Source organism: Olea europaea, unplaced genomic scaffold (assembly GCF_002742605.1).
Source record: "Olea europaea var. sylvestris unplaced genomic scaffold, O_europaea_v1 scaffold798, whole genome shotgun sequence".
NCBI classification, from domain to species: Eukaryota; Viridiplantae; Streptophyta; class Magnoliopsida; order Lamiales; family Oleaceae; genus Olea; species Olea europaea.
The window spans coordinates 186915-204769 of record NW_019266413.1 but is presented as its reverse complement, the minus strand read 5'-3'; the positions used below and the strand labels follow the sequence as shown (position 1 = coordinate 204769).

Below are 17855 nucleotides of genomic sequence, written 5' to 3'. Positions count from 1 at the left end.
CATTAAATTCAATTACATTACATTATATTTTTCTCTCTCCTATTTTCAATCACACAATCTTCCATAAAATAATATTACATGTAAATCGAAAACTTTTCCTTCTTTTAGTTTTCTTAGTCATAAATCTGTATTGAACCATTTTTCCTTTCCTAACAAACATGAAGTGTAAAGTATGACTCGTGTTTCTAAAAAATACAACTCTTTTATGGATGCTAATTTGGATGGACGGCCATGTGACGACCCTTGATTGGCTCTAATATTTTCACTTGGATTATGCTTCTTTAAATAGATGCTAGACTGTTGGATTCCACCTACGACTGATATTAAACATCCCCACTATGAGACTCTTGGGGCTGGAACGGTTGAGGTGACTTTTTACTTTCTCTTTGACTCTAGGCTTTTCGAGTTTCTCTTCTCTGGATTTCCAGTTTTTTGGTTTCTTCGATCTTTGATTTCTTATGAGTTTCTAGCCAAAAATAGTGGGTGAATTTGTGTGATTCGTGTTGTTACAGTAATCAAGCTTAAAATAGTGGCTGATTTTGAATCTGTAGAAGTTGCAAGAAGTTCTTGGTTGGGTTTTTAGTTAGGTCTTGTGATTTAAGAGATCTATGAGTAGATCGATGATTTAGTCTGGTTCTGATTGTATTTTCTAGATCTGTACTCTCTTTTGGAAGGTTTCATGTATTTAGTAATCGAGCCAATCTCTAAGCCCCCATATTAGGCAATTGTCGAACTGGGTGAATAATTTATGCTGTTCTTTTTACTTTTCTCGCATTGTGGTTGTGGTTTATTTCTTGTTTTCTTTAAGCTTGTGTGAAAAGATCCTTTACAACTGGTATCGAAGCCTTCAAGCTCACTGGGAGTGCAAGTTTTTCGAAAAAAATTCTTTGTGGTCAAACTTTCTTGGTCCGATTTTTTTCTAGGGGTGCAAGTTTCTGAACAAAATACTTTGGGTCGTTTTTGTTTGATCAGGTTCTCGTTTTTAATAAATTGAATGATCTAATTTTTTTTTCTCTTTTGTTTTGTTGTTTGGAAGGGAAAACTTGGTCAAATGTGGTAAGCCAATAACTATGATCTCCTGATAATAAGAGGAGTTTCTTGACCTCAGAGTGAGACTAGCTTAGTGTTCTTTTTTACGGTAAAGACTGTATATGGTGAGACGTTTTAATATTTGGGATTCCGTATAGTAATTTCTGTTCTTGATATTTGAGACAAGACATATACATGCAATACATATTTATATGGATATTGTGACTTGAATTACATATCTCTGTCATTGTGAGTATACGGTGTTAGTTAAGTTCTTGACTATAACTTGGTGCAATTACTTGATTACAAGGATAACTCACTCTGTATCAAATATTATTGCTCTTATTTCAATTTGGTTCATTTATATTTGCTTTGAATCTCTGAAATTTTTTCAAAACCGTTTCAGCTCATTAATTGATCTTTAATTCAAAATTACACTATGTCCATGAGTATTGGCCACCATTTTACAAAACCGGTTTGAATGTCGAATTATCAAATTTCGATGGAAAGGGGAATTACTTAACATGGAAGTAGAAAATGAGAGTCATTCTGGTTCAATAGAGGGTCACTAAGGCCCTTGACGATCCTGAAATTTTTCTAGTGAACTTAAGGCAAAACTAAATTTAATTGAAGACATGAATGAAATTTCTTATAATTCCATAATTCTACATTTGTCTGTTAATATTGTGAGACAAGTTGATGAAGTCAAAATTGCTAGAGCCCTATGGATTGTCTTTGATACTATGCTCTTAACTAAAACACTACTAAACAAAATTTTTCTCTTGGAAAAGCTGTTTAGCTTGAGGATGGACTCTGGGAAAGAACTGGAGTTAAATTTAAGTGAATTTATTATCATAGTGAAAAGCTTTGTACATAATGAGAAAAAATTTGATGACGAAGACCTTGCTTTAATCCTACTAAATTCATTACCTGACTTAAATAAAGACGTCAGAAATGCAATAAAATACTCAAGGGATAAACTAACACAAACTATAGTCATTGATGCTCTGAGATCTAGGGAGTTAGAAGTTAAAAATGAATCTAAATCTAATCCTAGAGATGAGAGCATGTTTGTAAGAGGAAGAACTGAAAAGAGAGAACAATTTTCCCACAAAGAAGGTAAAATGGAAATCCAAAAGTAGATTAGAGTCTAGAGACAAGAGCAATAAGAAGTGCTACAATTGCAAAAAATTGGGACACTTCAAAAGAGATTGCTTTAAACCAAAAAGGAAACAAAGAGAGCTGAATAATGGGGAATTAAAAAATAACACTATGGAATTTGGTGCTGATAGTCTCTGTTATGATTGTCTCAAGTGAAGAAGTCAATAAAGATTGGATAATATATTCTGGATGTACTTTTCACACTTACCTTATAAAATCCTGGTTCTATAACTATAAAGAAATAGAACCTAGGAAAGTGTATATGTGGGATAATAACTCATACACTGTTGTTGGAATTGAAGACATTGCCATAAAAATGCATGATGGCACTGCCATGCCAATCTTGAATGTAAGATATATTCCTAATCTGAAAAGAAACTTGATATCCTTAAGGATTCTTGAAGATGAGGGACATATCTTCATGTTTGACAACAAGGTACGAAAAATAATGAAAGGATAAAAAAGAAATGGGTTTTACTACCTTGAAGGTAAAACTATTAGTATCCTTGATTCCATTGTCCCCACTATTACTGAAAATAAAACTGAATTGTGGTATAAGACAATGGGACATATTGGGAATAAAGGGTTAAAATCTTTAAGTAATCAAAAGTTACTTGGAAAAGATTTAGTTGAAATACTGGAGTTATGTAAAAACTGTGTTTTTGGGAACTCTCACAGAGTGAGCTTTGAAACAGGTCCACATGTTAACAAGAAACCCTTAGACTATGTCATTGCTAACGTATGGAGGCCTGAAAGTCACCCCACTTTCGGAGACAATAGATATTTCTTATCTATTGTTGATGACTATTATAGAAAGGTATGGGTCTTTTCTTTAAATGCTAAGTTAGAAAATTTTCAAAAATTCAGAATATGGTTTAAAATGGTTGAAAACCAACTGGATAAAAAATTAAAAACTCTAAGGACTGACAATGGTGTTGAATTCTGTAATTCTGAATTTGAAAATTTCCACAAACAGAAAGGAATTATGAGGCATAGGATTGTTAAAAATACTCTCCAACAAAATGTAGTGGCAAAAAAATGAGCAAGGCCTTAATGAATAAGATCAGATGCATGCTGATCAGTTCAAGAGTTGCAAAAGGGTTTTGGGCTGAAGCAGTGTGTACAATTATATTCGATTAACATATCTCCTTTCCAGTTTCATTGATTTACAACACCTCAGGAATTATGGACAAGCAAACAACTAGACCTCTCCAATATCAAGATATTTGGATGTGCTGCTTATGCACAAATTGAAGAAAAGTTAGATCTAGGGTAACAAAATGTATCATGTTGGGTTATCCTGAAGGTGTAAAAGGCTATAGACTATGGGTATTATGGGTATAGGGCATAAAGATCATTAACAGTAGAAACGTGAAGTTTAATGAATTTGAGATGCCATGTTTAAAACGCAAAACTAATACTTCAGCAGAACCTAATAACAATATAGCTAAAAATGAGGTGAAGCTGACTAGATTAAGTAATACTCAACTTGATAGTATTGAAACTAATATTCTCACACCTCAAAAAGATGAAGGAGAACCTAAAGAAGGTGAAGTTGGAGAATTCCAACCTTAGACTCAAACTGAATATGAAAATTAAGTTGATTTTATAGAGGATACTTCTCTTCAGGACTATCAATTAGTAAGGAAGAGGGAAAGGCAGGTGAAACCCAACCCTAGATATGAATCATGGAGTTGTATAGATTTTGACTTAATGTCCGGTGAAAGTATAGAACAAGTTGAACCTACTTCTTATGAAGAAATAGTCAGAGGACTAAAATCTGGGAATTGGAAAAGGGTTATGGAAGAAGAAATGCAATCTCTAAATGAAAATAAACTTGGAAACTAGTCGTAAAACCTAAGAATCATATGATTGTCCAATGTAAATAGATTTACAAATTAAAAGAGGGGAACAATCCTACAGATCCTTTAAGGTATAAGACTAGACTTGTAGCCAAGGGGTTTAACCGAAAAGGAATAGAATACAATGAAATTTTTTCACCTATAATAAAATACAAGACCATTAGGCTGATCCTAGCATTAGTGGCTCATTTCAATTGGGAGCTTGAATAGTTGGATGTAAGAACAGCCTTCTTACATGGTGAACTGGATGAAGATATTTACATGGTTTAGCCTCAAGATCTTGAGGTGAAGGATAAAACTGATTATGTGTATAAGTTGCAAAAATCATTGTATCGACTTAAACAAGTCCCAGACAGTGGTGCGAAAGGTTTAATTCATATGTTATCAAAATTGGTTTTAAAAGAAGTAAGTATGTTGCTTGCTTGTACTATAACAATGCTAAGAGTGAACGTGAAGTTTACTTATTGTTATACGTTGATGATACGCTTATAACTAGCTCAAGCAAGACTGAAATTTTAAGACTAAAAGATTTTTTAAAATTAGATTTTGATATGAAGGATTTGGGAAATGTCAAAAAGATTTTAGGAATGGTTATTAAGAGGGATAGATCTGAGAATAGATTAACACTCACTTAGCAATCATATCTGAACAAAGTAGTAACTAAATATGGCATGAAAAAATCTAAATCTGTAAATGTTCCCTTGGCTGCTCATATGAATCTTTCAACTAAACATTCCTCAAAAACACAAGAGGAAATGAAAATGATGGAAAACATCCTATATGCCAATGCCATAGGATCTGTTATGTTTTCTATAATAACCACCAGACCTGACCTTTCTTATGCAATAGGTTTTTTAAGTAGATTTTTGTCCAACCCAAGGAAAGCACATTAGGCAGCATTAAAGTGGTTGTTAAGATACATTAATGGGATATTAAATCTAAGCTTAGAATATAAAAAAGATCAAATAATTTGACTTTAAAAGGATACGCAGATGCTGACTTTGCTGGTGATAAAGATCAAAGAAAATCCTCTACATCTTATTTTTTTTACACTTCACGACAATTGCATAACATGAAAATCTCAGTTACAGTCTATAGTAACCTTATCTAGTATAGAGGCTGAGTATATTACTATAACTGAAGCTGTAAAAGAATGCATCTAGTTAAAATAATTGAACTTCCTGTATGACACTCTTACAATTTTTATTGACAATCAAAGTGCTTTATTACTTAGTAAAAATCCCGTGTATCATGAATGGTCCAAAAATATTAAGGTGAAGTATCACTTCATTAGAGAAAAACTGTCTACAGGTGAAGTATATCTGATTAAAATTTACCCAAATAAAAATTCATCCAGCATGGGGACTAAAATAGTATCTGTAAGTAAGTTTAAGACATGTTTATCCTTACAGAATATTGATGCAAGTTAATTCTTTTACAGGTACATGGACAATGATGTAAGATTAGTCAATTAAGCACACTTAAGCAACCAAAGAGAGTTAGATTTTGTGAGAACTAAGGTGAAGAATGTAAAGTATAAGTCGTGTTTCTAAAAAATGCAACTCTTTTATGGATGCTAATCCGGATGGACGTCCACATAGCAACCCTGATTGGCTCTAATATTTTCACTTGGATTGTGCTTCTTTAAGTCAATGCTGGACCGTTGGATTCCACCGACGGCTGAGATTAAACCTCTCCCCTATGAGACTTTTGGGGGCTGGAATGGTTGAGGTCACTTTTCATTTTCTCTTTGACTCTAGGCTTTTTGAGTCTCTCTTCTCTGGACATCTAGTCTTCTTTTGGTTTCTTCGATCTTTGATTTCTTATGAGTTTCTAGCCAAAAATAGTGGGTCAATCTATGTGATTTGTGTTGCTATAGTAATCAGGCTCGAAATAGTGGTTAATTTTGAATCTGTAGAAGTTGCAAGAAATTCTTGCTTGTGTTTTGATTAGGTCTTGTGATTTAAGAGATTTGTGAGTAGATCGATGACATCTATACTCTCTTTTGGAAGGTTTTTGTGTGCTTAATAATCGGGTTAATCTCTGAGCCTCCCAGATTAGGCGATTGTCAAACTGGGTAAACAATTTATGGTGTTCCGAGTAAACAATTTATGGTGTTCCTTTTACTTTTCTCACACCGTGGTTGTGGTTTATTTCTTGTTTCTTTGAGCTTGTGTGAAAAGAACCCTTACATGAAGAAATAATTCAAGTAAAATCTAACGAAGTTTGTTTACATGCAATTTGAAAAAAATGCTTAAAAGGATTTTTATCAAATAATAGGTCATGAAATTTCTTTATTTTTTGCATAGAAAACAATTGGATTAGCGTCAAATTGTTGTCCACCTATGCATATCCACATACGAAGAACACAAGTTAGGATGCTTGATTGATCAAACAAGGGGTGGAAAGATAAATTGAACATAGTTTTTGCTAAGTAAAAAATTATTGCATACTTGGAACTTAAAACCACTTTAGAAGTTGCCGAAATTTTGCCTTATGAATGATTAGGTACAAACTTGCGCTTGAAATATATGGGCGATGTGTGTAGTTAAGACATGTTTGTTAGCTTGTAAAGAAAAAGAGCCTATGAAACATCTACAGGCACCTCTTCCAAAAAAATCTTTGCATGACGTGCTTCCAATTTTTTGAATATCAAATCAAGTTGAGTGCATATGGCTCCCCTATTCATCGGATAATGAGACGAGTGTTATGCATGGCACTCATCTATTGGTTTCACTTGGTGGGTTGATTTGCTCGCCTTATGGTATCTCACTTCGATTATTTCAAGGATCCAAGGTGGGATTAGCCGTACCCCAACAACAATGACTTCATTACATTCATGGTGAGGCATGCTCTATTATGTCTTTTATGAGGATCCAAGGCATTAGATGACACTACTTCGGGATTTGGTATTACAAATCACTCCCATATAGTGGTATGACAATAGTACTTAGTTTAAATCGAACATTGATGTATGTTTGGACTTATTGAAAGTTTGGTCAATATCATTCAAAGATCCGTGACGATATGTGTCATTATATTACTAAAAAGGCTTTGCTGCATGTTTTGGCTAGTTTGAATATCCAAGGGGACATATGGCACCATTTTATTGAGTTCACTTGTCACTCCATATTGATAAAATACATACTAATTTCTCGTCTCATGTATAATTCATACATTCTCCATATTTCCACAATTTTTATTTTTTTAAGAAAATAGCTAGAGAAGCACATCGAATTATATGATAAAGGTTCCTACTTGGCACTTTATGCATACTGAATTCTAAACTAATGACTTGTTCAACAATATCACAAATTTTTTATTAAAATAAATTCTTTTTATTGTCAATATTTTTAACTGATAAACAGAATGACTAAAATGACTAAAATATTAATGTGTCAACTAGTTTCTGTCAAAGTGGCATAACTTATGTGTTAAACCTTACTGCTTCATCACTACTATTCTACTATGAGTGTAAAATACAGAATGAAATTCGATTTGGATACTTCCCTCCAAAATCCCAACTCCACTTTTCCCGGGTCGGACAGGAACAGAAGACCCCACGAAAATTATTATAAATAAATTTAAAAATAAATTATAATTTCCGTCTTCAGTGACTCAAAAACCCGTTTAAATTTTTCGAAGCCCAAAATTTTCTTTCCAAAATACCCTTCGTCGGCACACCTACTGACTGACTCACATGTCACGTTCCTCCACCGCTTCGCCTACGCTCTCCACCACCACCTCCCCCAACCATTCCCCTTCTCTCCATCTCCCCACCGCTTCGATGTCTGACGACGAGAACGGCGGAGCGCCTCTATCTCATCCCCTGCCAGTCACTACAAAAACAGAGTCTTTATCGGAGACTCCGAAATCGGAGGGTTACACTTCGACCCGGACCCCGACGTTTCCCGTCAGGGAGGATTGCTGGTCGGAAGAGGCGACTCGGACGCTGATTGAGGCCTGGGGGTCCCACTTCCTGGAGCTAAACCGTGGGAATCTCCGGCAGAAGCACTGGCAGGAGGTTGCCGACGCCGTCAACGCCCTCCACGCCCACACCAAGAAGCTCCACCGCACCGACGTCCAGTGCAAGAATCGCGTCGACACCGTCAAGAAGAAGTACAAGATCGAGAAGACTAAGGTCGTTCAATCTAACGGCCGATACGCCTCCACGTGGCCTCACTTCGACAGCCTCGACTCCCTCATCGGTGATACCTTCTCGAAGGCTAATAGTGTCCCTAGCAATGGCCATAAGAAAAACCTCCGTCGAAGAGTTTCTCTATCGCCGGAAGTTTCTACCTCGCCGCCGCCGGCGAATAAAAAGATGACCCACTACCGGAAAAGATCGCCGGAGTCGATTACTCATCTACCCAAGGTCCCATGGTCGGTGCCGGTGGGCCCAAGGTCAAAGCGGCCCGGGAATGGGAATTTGACAGAGAGGAATTTCTCTGTGATGGCCGCAGCTGCAGCAGCAGTTGAGGCCAAAGAAGGGGAGGAAGAGGAAGATGAAGAGGATGAGGATGAAACATGGCTGAGGCAGCTGCCGGTTGTGGAGAGGAAAAAGCGGAGGTTGGTTGAGGAGGGGGACGGGTCGGTAGGCGATGGTTATAGGAGGTTAGCCAAGGCATTATCGAGGCTAGGGGATATATACGAGAAAGTGGAGTCGGCCAAGCAGAGGCAGATGGTGGAGTTGGAGAAGCAAAGAATGCAGTTTGTCAAGGATTTGGAGATTCAGAGAATGAAACTTTTCATGGATTCCCAGGTTCAGGTTGAGAAACTGAAGCGCATGAAGAACCATTCACGAAATAGTGAGTCTTAAAGGCGATGATATGTTCGGTTTTTATATTGATGCTTATATGTGATCAACTGATTAAGGGATGCTTATATAAATATATGAACACTTTTACGACCTTCTGTGAATGTTGATTTAGTGGTGCCAATTGCAAATTACTTTATGAGTAGGAACGCCCAGCATGTTTTGACTTTTTGATGAAGTTCGAACGCATATTTCTGATATATGCATTGCCCTTTGTTTCGCTACGATGCTCAAATTATGTGCCCAGCAATTAATAACTGATAACTCATGATCTAAGGGTTTGTCTTGACTTTCATTCTTGTGCAATAAGTTTTACTGGGTTGTGGCTTTGAACGTGCATCACTGCCTTTTCTTCTGCTTCACAATGCCCTTGGCATGGAATGTTGCCGGAATGAGATGATTTTCATAATATCTTTGCAAGGTTGAGATGTTAACTAAATCAGAAATTGATTAAAAATTCCAGTTATAGCCCAATTAAAATCAGCATTTTCGAATTTCAAGCGCCATGTGGCCTTGAAATCTTACAGTTTTCTGACTATCACAGTTACATGCTAAGGCAGCCTTTGTTACCGGCGTCCAGCGTAATAGTGAAGTATTGCTACAACCCAAAAATCAACTAAAGCAAGAAATATTTCGAGAGAATGAGAGTTTGAGAAAATGCTTGAGTTTACATGTAACTCCTTACAACTTGTAACTCAGATAGCAAATTATCCATCTAGAATGAACGGTTAGGATTCATTTGATACAACGGTCTGCATTTTTTTGTAGACATATACAAAATTCCCACGTCTATATACATAATATAATCAACCAACTAGGTGCTAGAATTCTCTAACAAAATCTGGTGCAGGCAGTTCGCACCTTCCATCCCTGCATGCATTGCGTGAGTTTCAGCTCAGCCTGTCTAGAATGTTCCATCTAGATTATAGAACACCCGTTTAAGACATGTCTTCCTTCAGGCAGTGTTTGGCTGCCTGATTCTCACCTAGCATTGTTGAGTGCAGACAGTGTTCATTCCTTCTCTCTAATGTAGCCCCCTGTCTGTGCTGTATTTTGGTCACTGCCTGGATGAAGGTTTCCAGCGGCCGTCTGGGTCTAACTGTAAGCTTTGTTGGCCTTTCTATGAAACAGTATCTCTTGCATATATTTTCTTTTTCATATGATTGGTTAAAACTGAGCATTGTTGTGTAATTCGAGCATTCCCATAGGTAGGCTGACAATACAACGGAGGAAGCTTCTAAAGAACAAGACCTTTTTTGAATAAGCCAATTTATTTGGGACCTTGCAGATCTGCTCCCTGATTTTTTTCCTGAATCTTTGTGGTTGCTTTTTCAATAAAAGTTGGTTATATTTCTTTATGTTTCAATAAAAGTTGGTTATATTTCTTTATGTTATTTGTACTCCAACGGGCACATTCTTCTGGACAAGAATCAAATATTAGAATGAGGGAGAAACCGTTCGAATCTTTTCTCTCCGAAAAGGATGTAAATGTATGTAATAATAAGAAAGGTCATCACTATTCTCAAGAAAATCTCCAATCTCATCCAGGATGAAGTGTAAACAGCTCGCTTTTCCTTCCTTGTGAGCATGGTTCAAAATCACGACCATTTCCTTTATCAAATCCTAATGTAGCGTTTAAGCAATTCATGTGATTGTTGACTTCTTGCCAATTGATTCTGAGTAGTTTTATCGAGATTCGAAGCAAATTGTGCTCAATCAGAAGCTAGAGAGGAGAGATGACATATAGGAGGGAAAAGTTGTGCGTCACCGACCGAGATTGATATGAAGGAACTCCACTCTCATCTGAGCAAGTGCCTCTGTTGGCACTTAGGCTTGTTATTCAGGAATTTGTTTAGAACCACATATTACAAGTGAGAAAATTGGCTTAGAGCATGGAAAAGTCACAATATTAAGAAATGAGGTCCAAGAATGAAGGAGTTTAATTACTGAATGAATTTTACCAAATTCTTCCACTTCCTTTTCGCTTGAATTTTGAACCACCTAGGTATTCTCGTCAAACTAGGCAAAGTGACTTTTCTAGTCCACTTAGACACTGTTGTCTTCTTTATCAACATTGCGTAGATTGACTAAATGACATTTAATAAAAAGGGCACTACATTCATTTTGCATGACTGAATGTCCGTGTTTAATCAAATTTTTGAATTGGGAGACAAACTTCATTTTATCCCAACAAAAAGTGATTCGTTAGAAAAATTTCCTTTTAAGTTTCTCTTTTTGTGCTAATTCTTTCAATATTATTTTTGGTTGTTTTGAGATGAACTTGGGGTTCACAGCATGTCCCTCTCTGTTAGGTTCATGCATTTAAAGGTGGTAGTTATCTCTGCAATTATTTTCTATCATGTCCACTTCTGTATAGTTATTATGTGAATATATTGGATATATTTCATTCCAAAACTGCAACACCTGATGGTTTTTGACTGAATAAGATGACGACATGAGTTCTGGAAATTATAGATGGAACTGCGAGTTACGAATCCCTGTGTAACTACCTACTAAGTAGGATGGCTAGGGTGAGGGGGTGGGATGGGGAGTGAGGGACCCTGCGTTCAGGCCATTGTTCTCTGAAATTGCTTCTATATAAAGATGAAACATGCTGAATTGCAGAAAATATACTTGCGAGATTTTTTATTTTGGTATTTGGCTCGTGTCCTGTCAGTTACTAGGAACCTCAAACGTATTACTAATTTTCTATTTCTAACTCCTGCCGCTTGCCAAGTTAGCTTTGTATGCTTTGTTGTCTTGTCGAGGGTAATTTAAGGTTCACGTGAGTTTAGTTTGACTGATTAATTTTGTTCGAAATGGCCTTTTTTAAGGTTCATTAAATACAATTTCACGCATTCTATAGATATTCACACACATTAACAGAAGACACGCCAAACATTGGCTTTATATAAGTGCGTTTGTGTGTCCATATATATATATCTATGTATAAAACTTACTTATGCTTAAAATATATTTGAGCATGTATTCTCATTGACTTCTCTCTTTGAATGTCATTGTTCTATATAATTTTTAATGGTTTTTGCTCCAAACCACTAATTATCAGTTTCCCATCCAAAGCCTCTTCTGAGTAATCTTCTCCACACCATTTTAGCAACATGAACCACCCAAAATAAACCTACAAAAATCTCTTTTTAACACTGCATGGACTTGGATTTGGCTTCAAATGTGATTGCAACCTCCATTATATGAAGTCTCTCGTGGAAAGTGGGGTAATGTCAATTTTTTGTTCTGATTTTCCACGTTAGTAGACACCAGAGTATGTGTTTTTTGTTTCATTAACCATGCCAACGGCCCTACAGCATGAGATTCGCCACATATTTGTCACAGGTGGTAGATTGGGCTCAAGCATTCTTTGCTAACCTATTTGTAGTCTTATTTGGGCTTTGGAGTAATAGTAGTTATTGTGATTTTCGATGCTATTGCTGCATTCTAGTGTTTTAAGTGTATTTAGTAGATTGGTTTTAATATAGGCAACCAATTCGATCTACATGTGTAGTTAAACTTTATTTACATGCTACTTCGAAGCAGGAGCTGTAGAACAATGCATCAATGCACATTGCACAGTTATGACCATGAATACTTTATCTTAGACAGCTAAGGTTGGCTATGGTAGTGCTTTTAAGTACTAATAAGATGTGGGTCACTCAGAATATGTGGATAATAAGTGGGAAAGGTGGTGGTTCTTTCGAAATGTCAATGGCCACCTTAAACTATAATTTAAGCTTTGCCAAACAAGCACTTGATGGAATGATGGAATATGAAGATGCCTAATGAACTTCGTGCTGTCAGAGATGTGTGAAGTCTTTTTTCTAAATGTTTATCAAGCATGTTATTAGTTGAGAATTGAACTGCATTTTCTTATTCAGACTCTGGATTCAAATTTATTTGGCAGCTGCTCCTGATTTTCATTTATGCACAGCTTGGACTTTCAACTAAGAGTAGTAAACATTCCAAATACCAATTCAAGCTTTGATTGCAGAGGATTCATCTTAAAATTTTATTCAATGTTCTTACCTGTAATCGTTATTTACCTGTTAGTGATTTTTAATTAACCTCCCATGGGGCTCCTATGCCATTGACCATAGAGTTCTTCTGGTTGTCTGTTAATGATGCAATGCTAAATTTTGCTCTTGTTATCACTATTATGATTGTAACTTAATGAAAAATGAATAATGAAGTTCAAATATTTTTGAAGAATAAAAAGCCTGAAAAGCTAATCATAAGTTCTTCTCTCCATTGTAACAATAGGCCGTTAGGCTTAATCTTTCTCTTCTGTCGTTATTGTTTGAAAAAGCTGTATGGCTTAGGCTTTGAAAGACCCTTGCAATGAGCAATGTACACTTGCTTGCTACTGACTACTCTATATCCCATTTTGCTGCAAATAAGTTTAGTCTCATATCTTTCATGAGGGATGCTTATTTTGTTCTTTGGTTTAGCTTATTTTCTGAACCGATTGAACTCAAAACATATATGTTTTACTAGGATTTGCATTCTTGTACTCTTGATAATTTTCGTCTATCTTTTGGTTTTACTTTTGAACTTGTATTTCTTGCCTAACAAATACTTGTGTAAATGTGACAGGTACAGTCTGACAATCCCCGACTGATCATTTTGGAAATTACCAGTAGATTTCAGTTAGCTTGGAATATACATGCAGTTCTTGGTAATTTAGATTATTACCGTAGATACTTCGGCTTGAAGCTTGGTTGCTCTAGTGCCATATATCTTGGGATGAACATGTTGCCTAGTGTAGTTTCTCTCTATCTGGCTTTCTTGAGACAACTAATCATTAATTTAATAATTTGTAATTTGTAAATCTTGGTTTATACTTTTTGTTCCAACCTTCATCCATTCTCTTGGTTTTCTTCTTTGAACTGGAGCTCATTAAGAATAGAAAGTGATCCTTCATGGAACTCCACCCTTTTAATGCTTGCAAGTTCTTATTACAGGTTGAAGATAAGTTTTTTTTCTTATTTGAATTCTGTATCGTTGGGGATCGAGAACTGAAGAACCTAGAGTGTAAAGAGGATCAGCGTAGATGTGTAAATCGGGCTGCGGCACGGCTGAGGTTTACACGTCTAATCAGCTATTAAGATGCATGTTCGAATAATATTCACGTGCAGATTTATTTAGGGTCTGTTTGATGTGATAATACATTTTGTGGAAAGTGATATTTTTGGAGATTATGTGCTTAAAAAGTATCTAAAAATTATGGGTTCATGCGTAATATTATTTTATTGAGAAAATTATTATTCAGCAATAATTTCATTGGTAATCAAGGTTGCCAATTTCCTTTTTCTTTTCGTAGTGGTAAAAACAAGATTCATAAAATTTATCTTGTTTAAATAATAGTTAAGGTGAAGCAAATGTACAAATGGGAAAAATTGGGAGAAACCTCAAGATAGCAACTATGGTAAATTGTATTTTGCAAGTTCGGATTTTCTGAAGTTGGGGGTTAACATTGGGAGAACCCTTGGCATGTCGGTTGCCAATTTTGTAGGAGCTTTTATAAATAGAGACAAAGATTCAAAATGTGATTGACTTTTAATAATTTGTTTTTGTAAAATTCTTCTCTTACTAACCTATAAAAAGAAAATATCTATGCAAAATTTCGAAGTTTGTTTTCTCCATCCTTATTTATACAAGAAATTGTACATTTTTTCATGTTTAGGCTCCAGTTAGAAAATGATTCCTAGTTTAATATATATGTCAATTAAATAGTGATAAGAAGTACTTAGTATTTTATTCTCTAAGAGTTCTCAATTTTTTCGCATCCACGATGACTTCAACCCCCTTCCCCGCAACCAAAAATAAAAAAAAAAATAAAAAAAGACAAAAAAATGTGCTTTAGTCTATAATTTTTCTCCTTTTTCAATATTTTTCTTTCCTCTTTCATTTTACGAACTCTAGAACCATCATATAGATATTTTTCACTCTCTTCAACATGTTAATATTATTTTCTTTTAATATTCTCATCCATTTTTCTCTCTTTTCTTTTTATCATTTCTACTTTTTTCTACGAAAGAAATATTAATATGTAATAAAGAGTGCTTATAAGATTTTTCTGTCTGTTCTCTTTTCATTGTTTCGTTCAATTTTCTATGAAAAAAGGAATTTTAATTAGAATTATATATTTTTATAAAAATAGATTAATTTATAATTAAATTTTTATATTTTGATTATTTGTTTAATTTAATAACTTCGTTCAGATTTAGATATATTGATAGTACTGAATATTATAGATTTCAATTTTTTTTCCCCTCTAAAGGGTATCGAAATGTGATATATTATTTTGTGAATTTAGTTTCTATTTCTAAATGAGAGCCGTAGAAGTCTATGAAATACCTTAATTGATTATCTAAAAGATGAATAAATAAAAGTTCATTAAATTTTACAAAAGACAGAGACCTAAAAGAGCCAATAAATTCCAAATTGAATACACCTCAAAAATATGGTTGTCCGATCTTTCATACTAATGTTCTATCGTCTTATGTGGAACTATACGAACATGTATGTCTAAGCTTATCCTCCAATTTTTTCAGAATACTTCTCTAACAACAAAGAAAGGAATATTGTTGAGCTAGATATTACTTTCATAGGTGGCTTCAATGATTTTGCAGGATACTTCTTGAAAGAAAATGTAAAAAGTTCATAAATCAATTTTCTTCGATGTATATATGAAATCACCATTCTGATAATTCTGAAGAATTGATGCATCACCCACAAATGAAAACTTGTCATCATTTAGCAAGTGGTAGATAAATGACATTACTGTAAAGGACGCACAATTTAAGTTTGGTTCAACTTGTGCTCACGATTATTCCCTGCTTTTAACATCAATGTGAGCTATAAAATAGAATGTTGTAGTTAATTAAAAGTACCACGTTAAAAGTTAATAAAAAACTACCACATCACTTTTAACAGCAACATGAGCTATAAAACAGAATATTGTAGTTAATAAACAAAATTAAACATACATTTTCTTTATGAAGCACAGCATAAATTAGGTCCTCCTCCCACAAATCTTAGATGCCCTAAGGTTCATATTTTGGTTCGGCAAACTCATATATATCAACCATATATTTCAAACAAGCGGTGATTGGAATCCAGCTAATGAAAAGTAGTTTTTGATTTCATTATAACTCTGGATTTGTTTTTTTTTTTTTTTTTTTGAATTTCTTTGTTTTTTTTTTTTTTTTTTTTTTTTTTTTTTTTTTTTACAAGAACGAATACAGGTAATAAAGGGTTTATTTGCAACTCTTCTATGGAAAAAGGTAATTGGATCTCCCCACATGAGTATGTGATAACTGTTTATACACTTATCCAAGCCTTAGAACGGTGATATTTAATTGCTTATCAGATGAATTATGATCTAAATTGTTACATTTGGGATTGAATAGGTAAAATTTAATGATGGTACAAAAAAGGGAAGAAACAAAGGAAAACCTGGAAAAGAGCAAGATCCAAAGTTCTAGGACCAAAATATGAATACTCAAAAGTTGTGTCAAAATTTACAATGGAGATTCGAGAGTGTTAGGAGTCAATCAGATGAGGAAAGAAGTCCAAGGAGTGAAATAGAGTCGAAATATTCTCACAAATGAACCTTTCGCCCAAAAAAATTTATGTTCCGAATTTTTAGCCTCAATTTGATACTCATTTTTTGGTTAGAAAAATTTTGAATTGGAGAAATACTATTTCTAGAATAATTGTAGCTCTTTGAGTTCGCTTTCCAACACACTTTAAATCATCTCAATTGGATATCGAGAGAGGACGATATGACAAAAATACTAAAAGCTGTCTGAAGGTAAAAACTTATAAATATGCTGTTGCATAGTTATAAAATCATACGGTCACATCCATGGCTGTAGGGAAAAATCTAGAGTCCAAAAAGTGATCTATGCAATAGCATGATAATGTACTATGCGGTAGTATAAAAGTTTGACCGAATCCCAAGTTTCCTTATACGATTCAAATTTAACTTGGAATGATATTGGATGATATCTTTGACCTAAATTGGAGCCATATAAGTACCAAAACGTCCTATACACATGGGGGAGCCTCTTTTATGCATAAAACACCTAAACATTGGAGAATGGAGAGAGAATTTAAGGGGGCAAAAGATCAAGGATTGAATCTACTCATTAGGAGGAAAACACATGCAATTGGAGGTTGAAAGGTCGAATTCAAGAGAGAAAAACATCAAACAATCCAAGTTTTGAAGCATAAATTGGAAGAGGAATAAGATATTGGTGCAAGATTGATTTCTTATTCTATATTCTTACTCAAAACCAAATGATATCTTCCATAATAACTAATTGTTTTTCTTTCATTACTATGAGCAGCTAAATTTAATTTTTGACGAACAATATAATCTATTTGGGAACCTTTATTTCTTTTATTTGAGATTTTTGTTCGTTATAATTATATATGTGGATTTTAATCATGTTCTCAATGCTTTGAATTTTATGGCCAATTATTCAATGATTTCGTGAATAATAATTACGTAGAGATGCGGATTCTTTGTTTAGATCATATATTAAAATTCGATAAATTAATATAACGTGTAGAGATATCTATATTAATTACTATGGGTATAATTAAATTCTTAAAACTTTTATTTCGTTTAACTAAGTTTGATTCGTATAGAGATATAGATTTGAAGTAGTTAAATAGGCTCAATGGGAACTCGAGAGGAGTAAATTGAATATAATAGGAGAATTCGACCAAACACTACTTTAGATTTTATGAATCTTGATATAAGGAGTAAATTTGATCAATTGGGGAAATTGATCAGCTCTAATATCTGTTTATTATTTGAATTCTCAATCATTCTTTGTTTGCATTCACGAATGGTTAGATAGTTAGATTCAAAATCATAATAAATTATTGTTCTTGTTTATTTTCATCAAATAGAAATTAGAAATAATAAATTGAGTATTAAAGTATAATCCTCGTGGGAATGA

At 34.5% G+C, this 17855-nt stretch overlaps 2 protein-coding genes across 2 annotated transcripts; both read left to right on the top strand.

The window, feature by feature from the left end:
• Positions 1-1664: 1664 nt before the first annotated feature.
• Positions 1665-4038, top strand: LOC111391515. Its single transcript, XM_023016747.1, has 6 exons — positions 1665-2148; positions 2322-2381; positions 2493-2626; positions 2750-3007; positions 3535-3739; positions 3803-4038. Exons 1-6 carry the CDS (start codon positions 1665-1667, stop codon positions 4036-4038), a joined length of 1377 nt encoding a protein of 458 aa, XP_022872515.1.
• Positions 4039-7664: 3626 nt separating this feature from the next.
• Positions 7665-13821, top strand: LOC111391519 (trihelix transcription factor ASIL2-like). Its single transcript, XM_023016750.1, has 2 exons — positions 7665-8860; positions 13474-13821. Exons 1-2 carry the CDS (start codon positions 7753-7755, stop codon positions 13482-13484), a joined length of 1119 nt encoding a protein of 372 aa, XP_022872518.1. The 5' UTR covers positions 7665-7752; the 3' UTR covers positions 13485-13821.
• The last annotated feature ends 4034 nt before the right edge of the window (positions 13822-17855 follow it).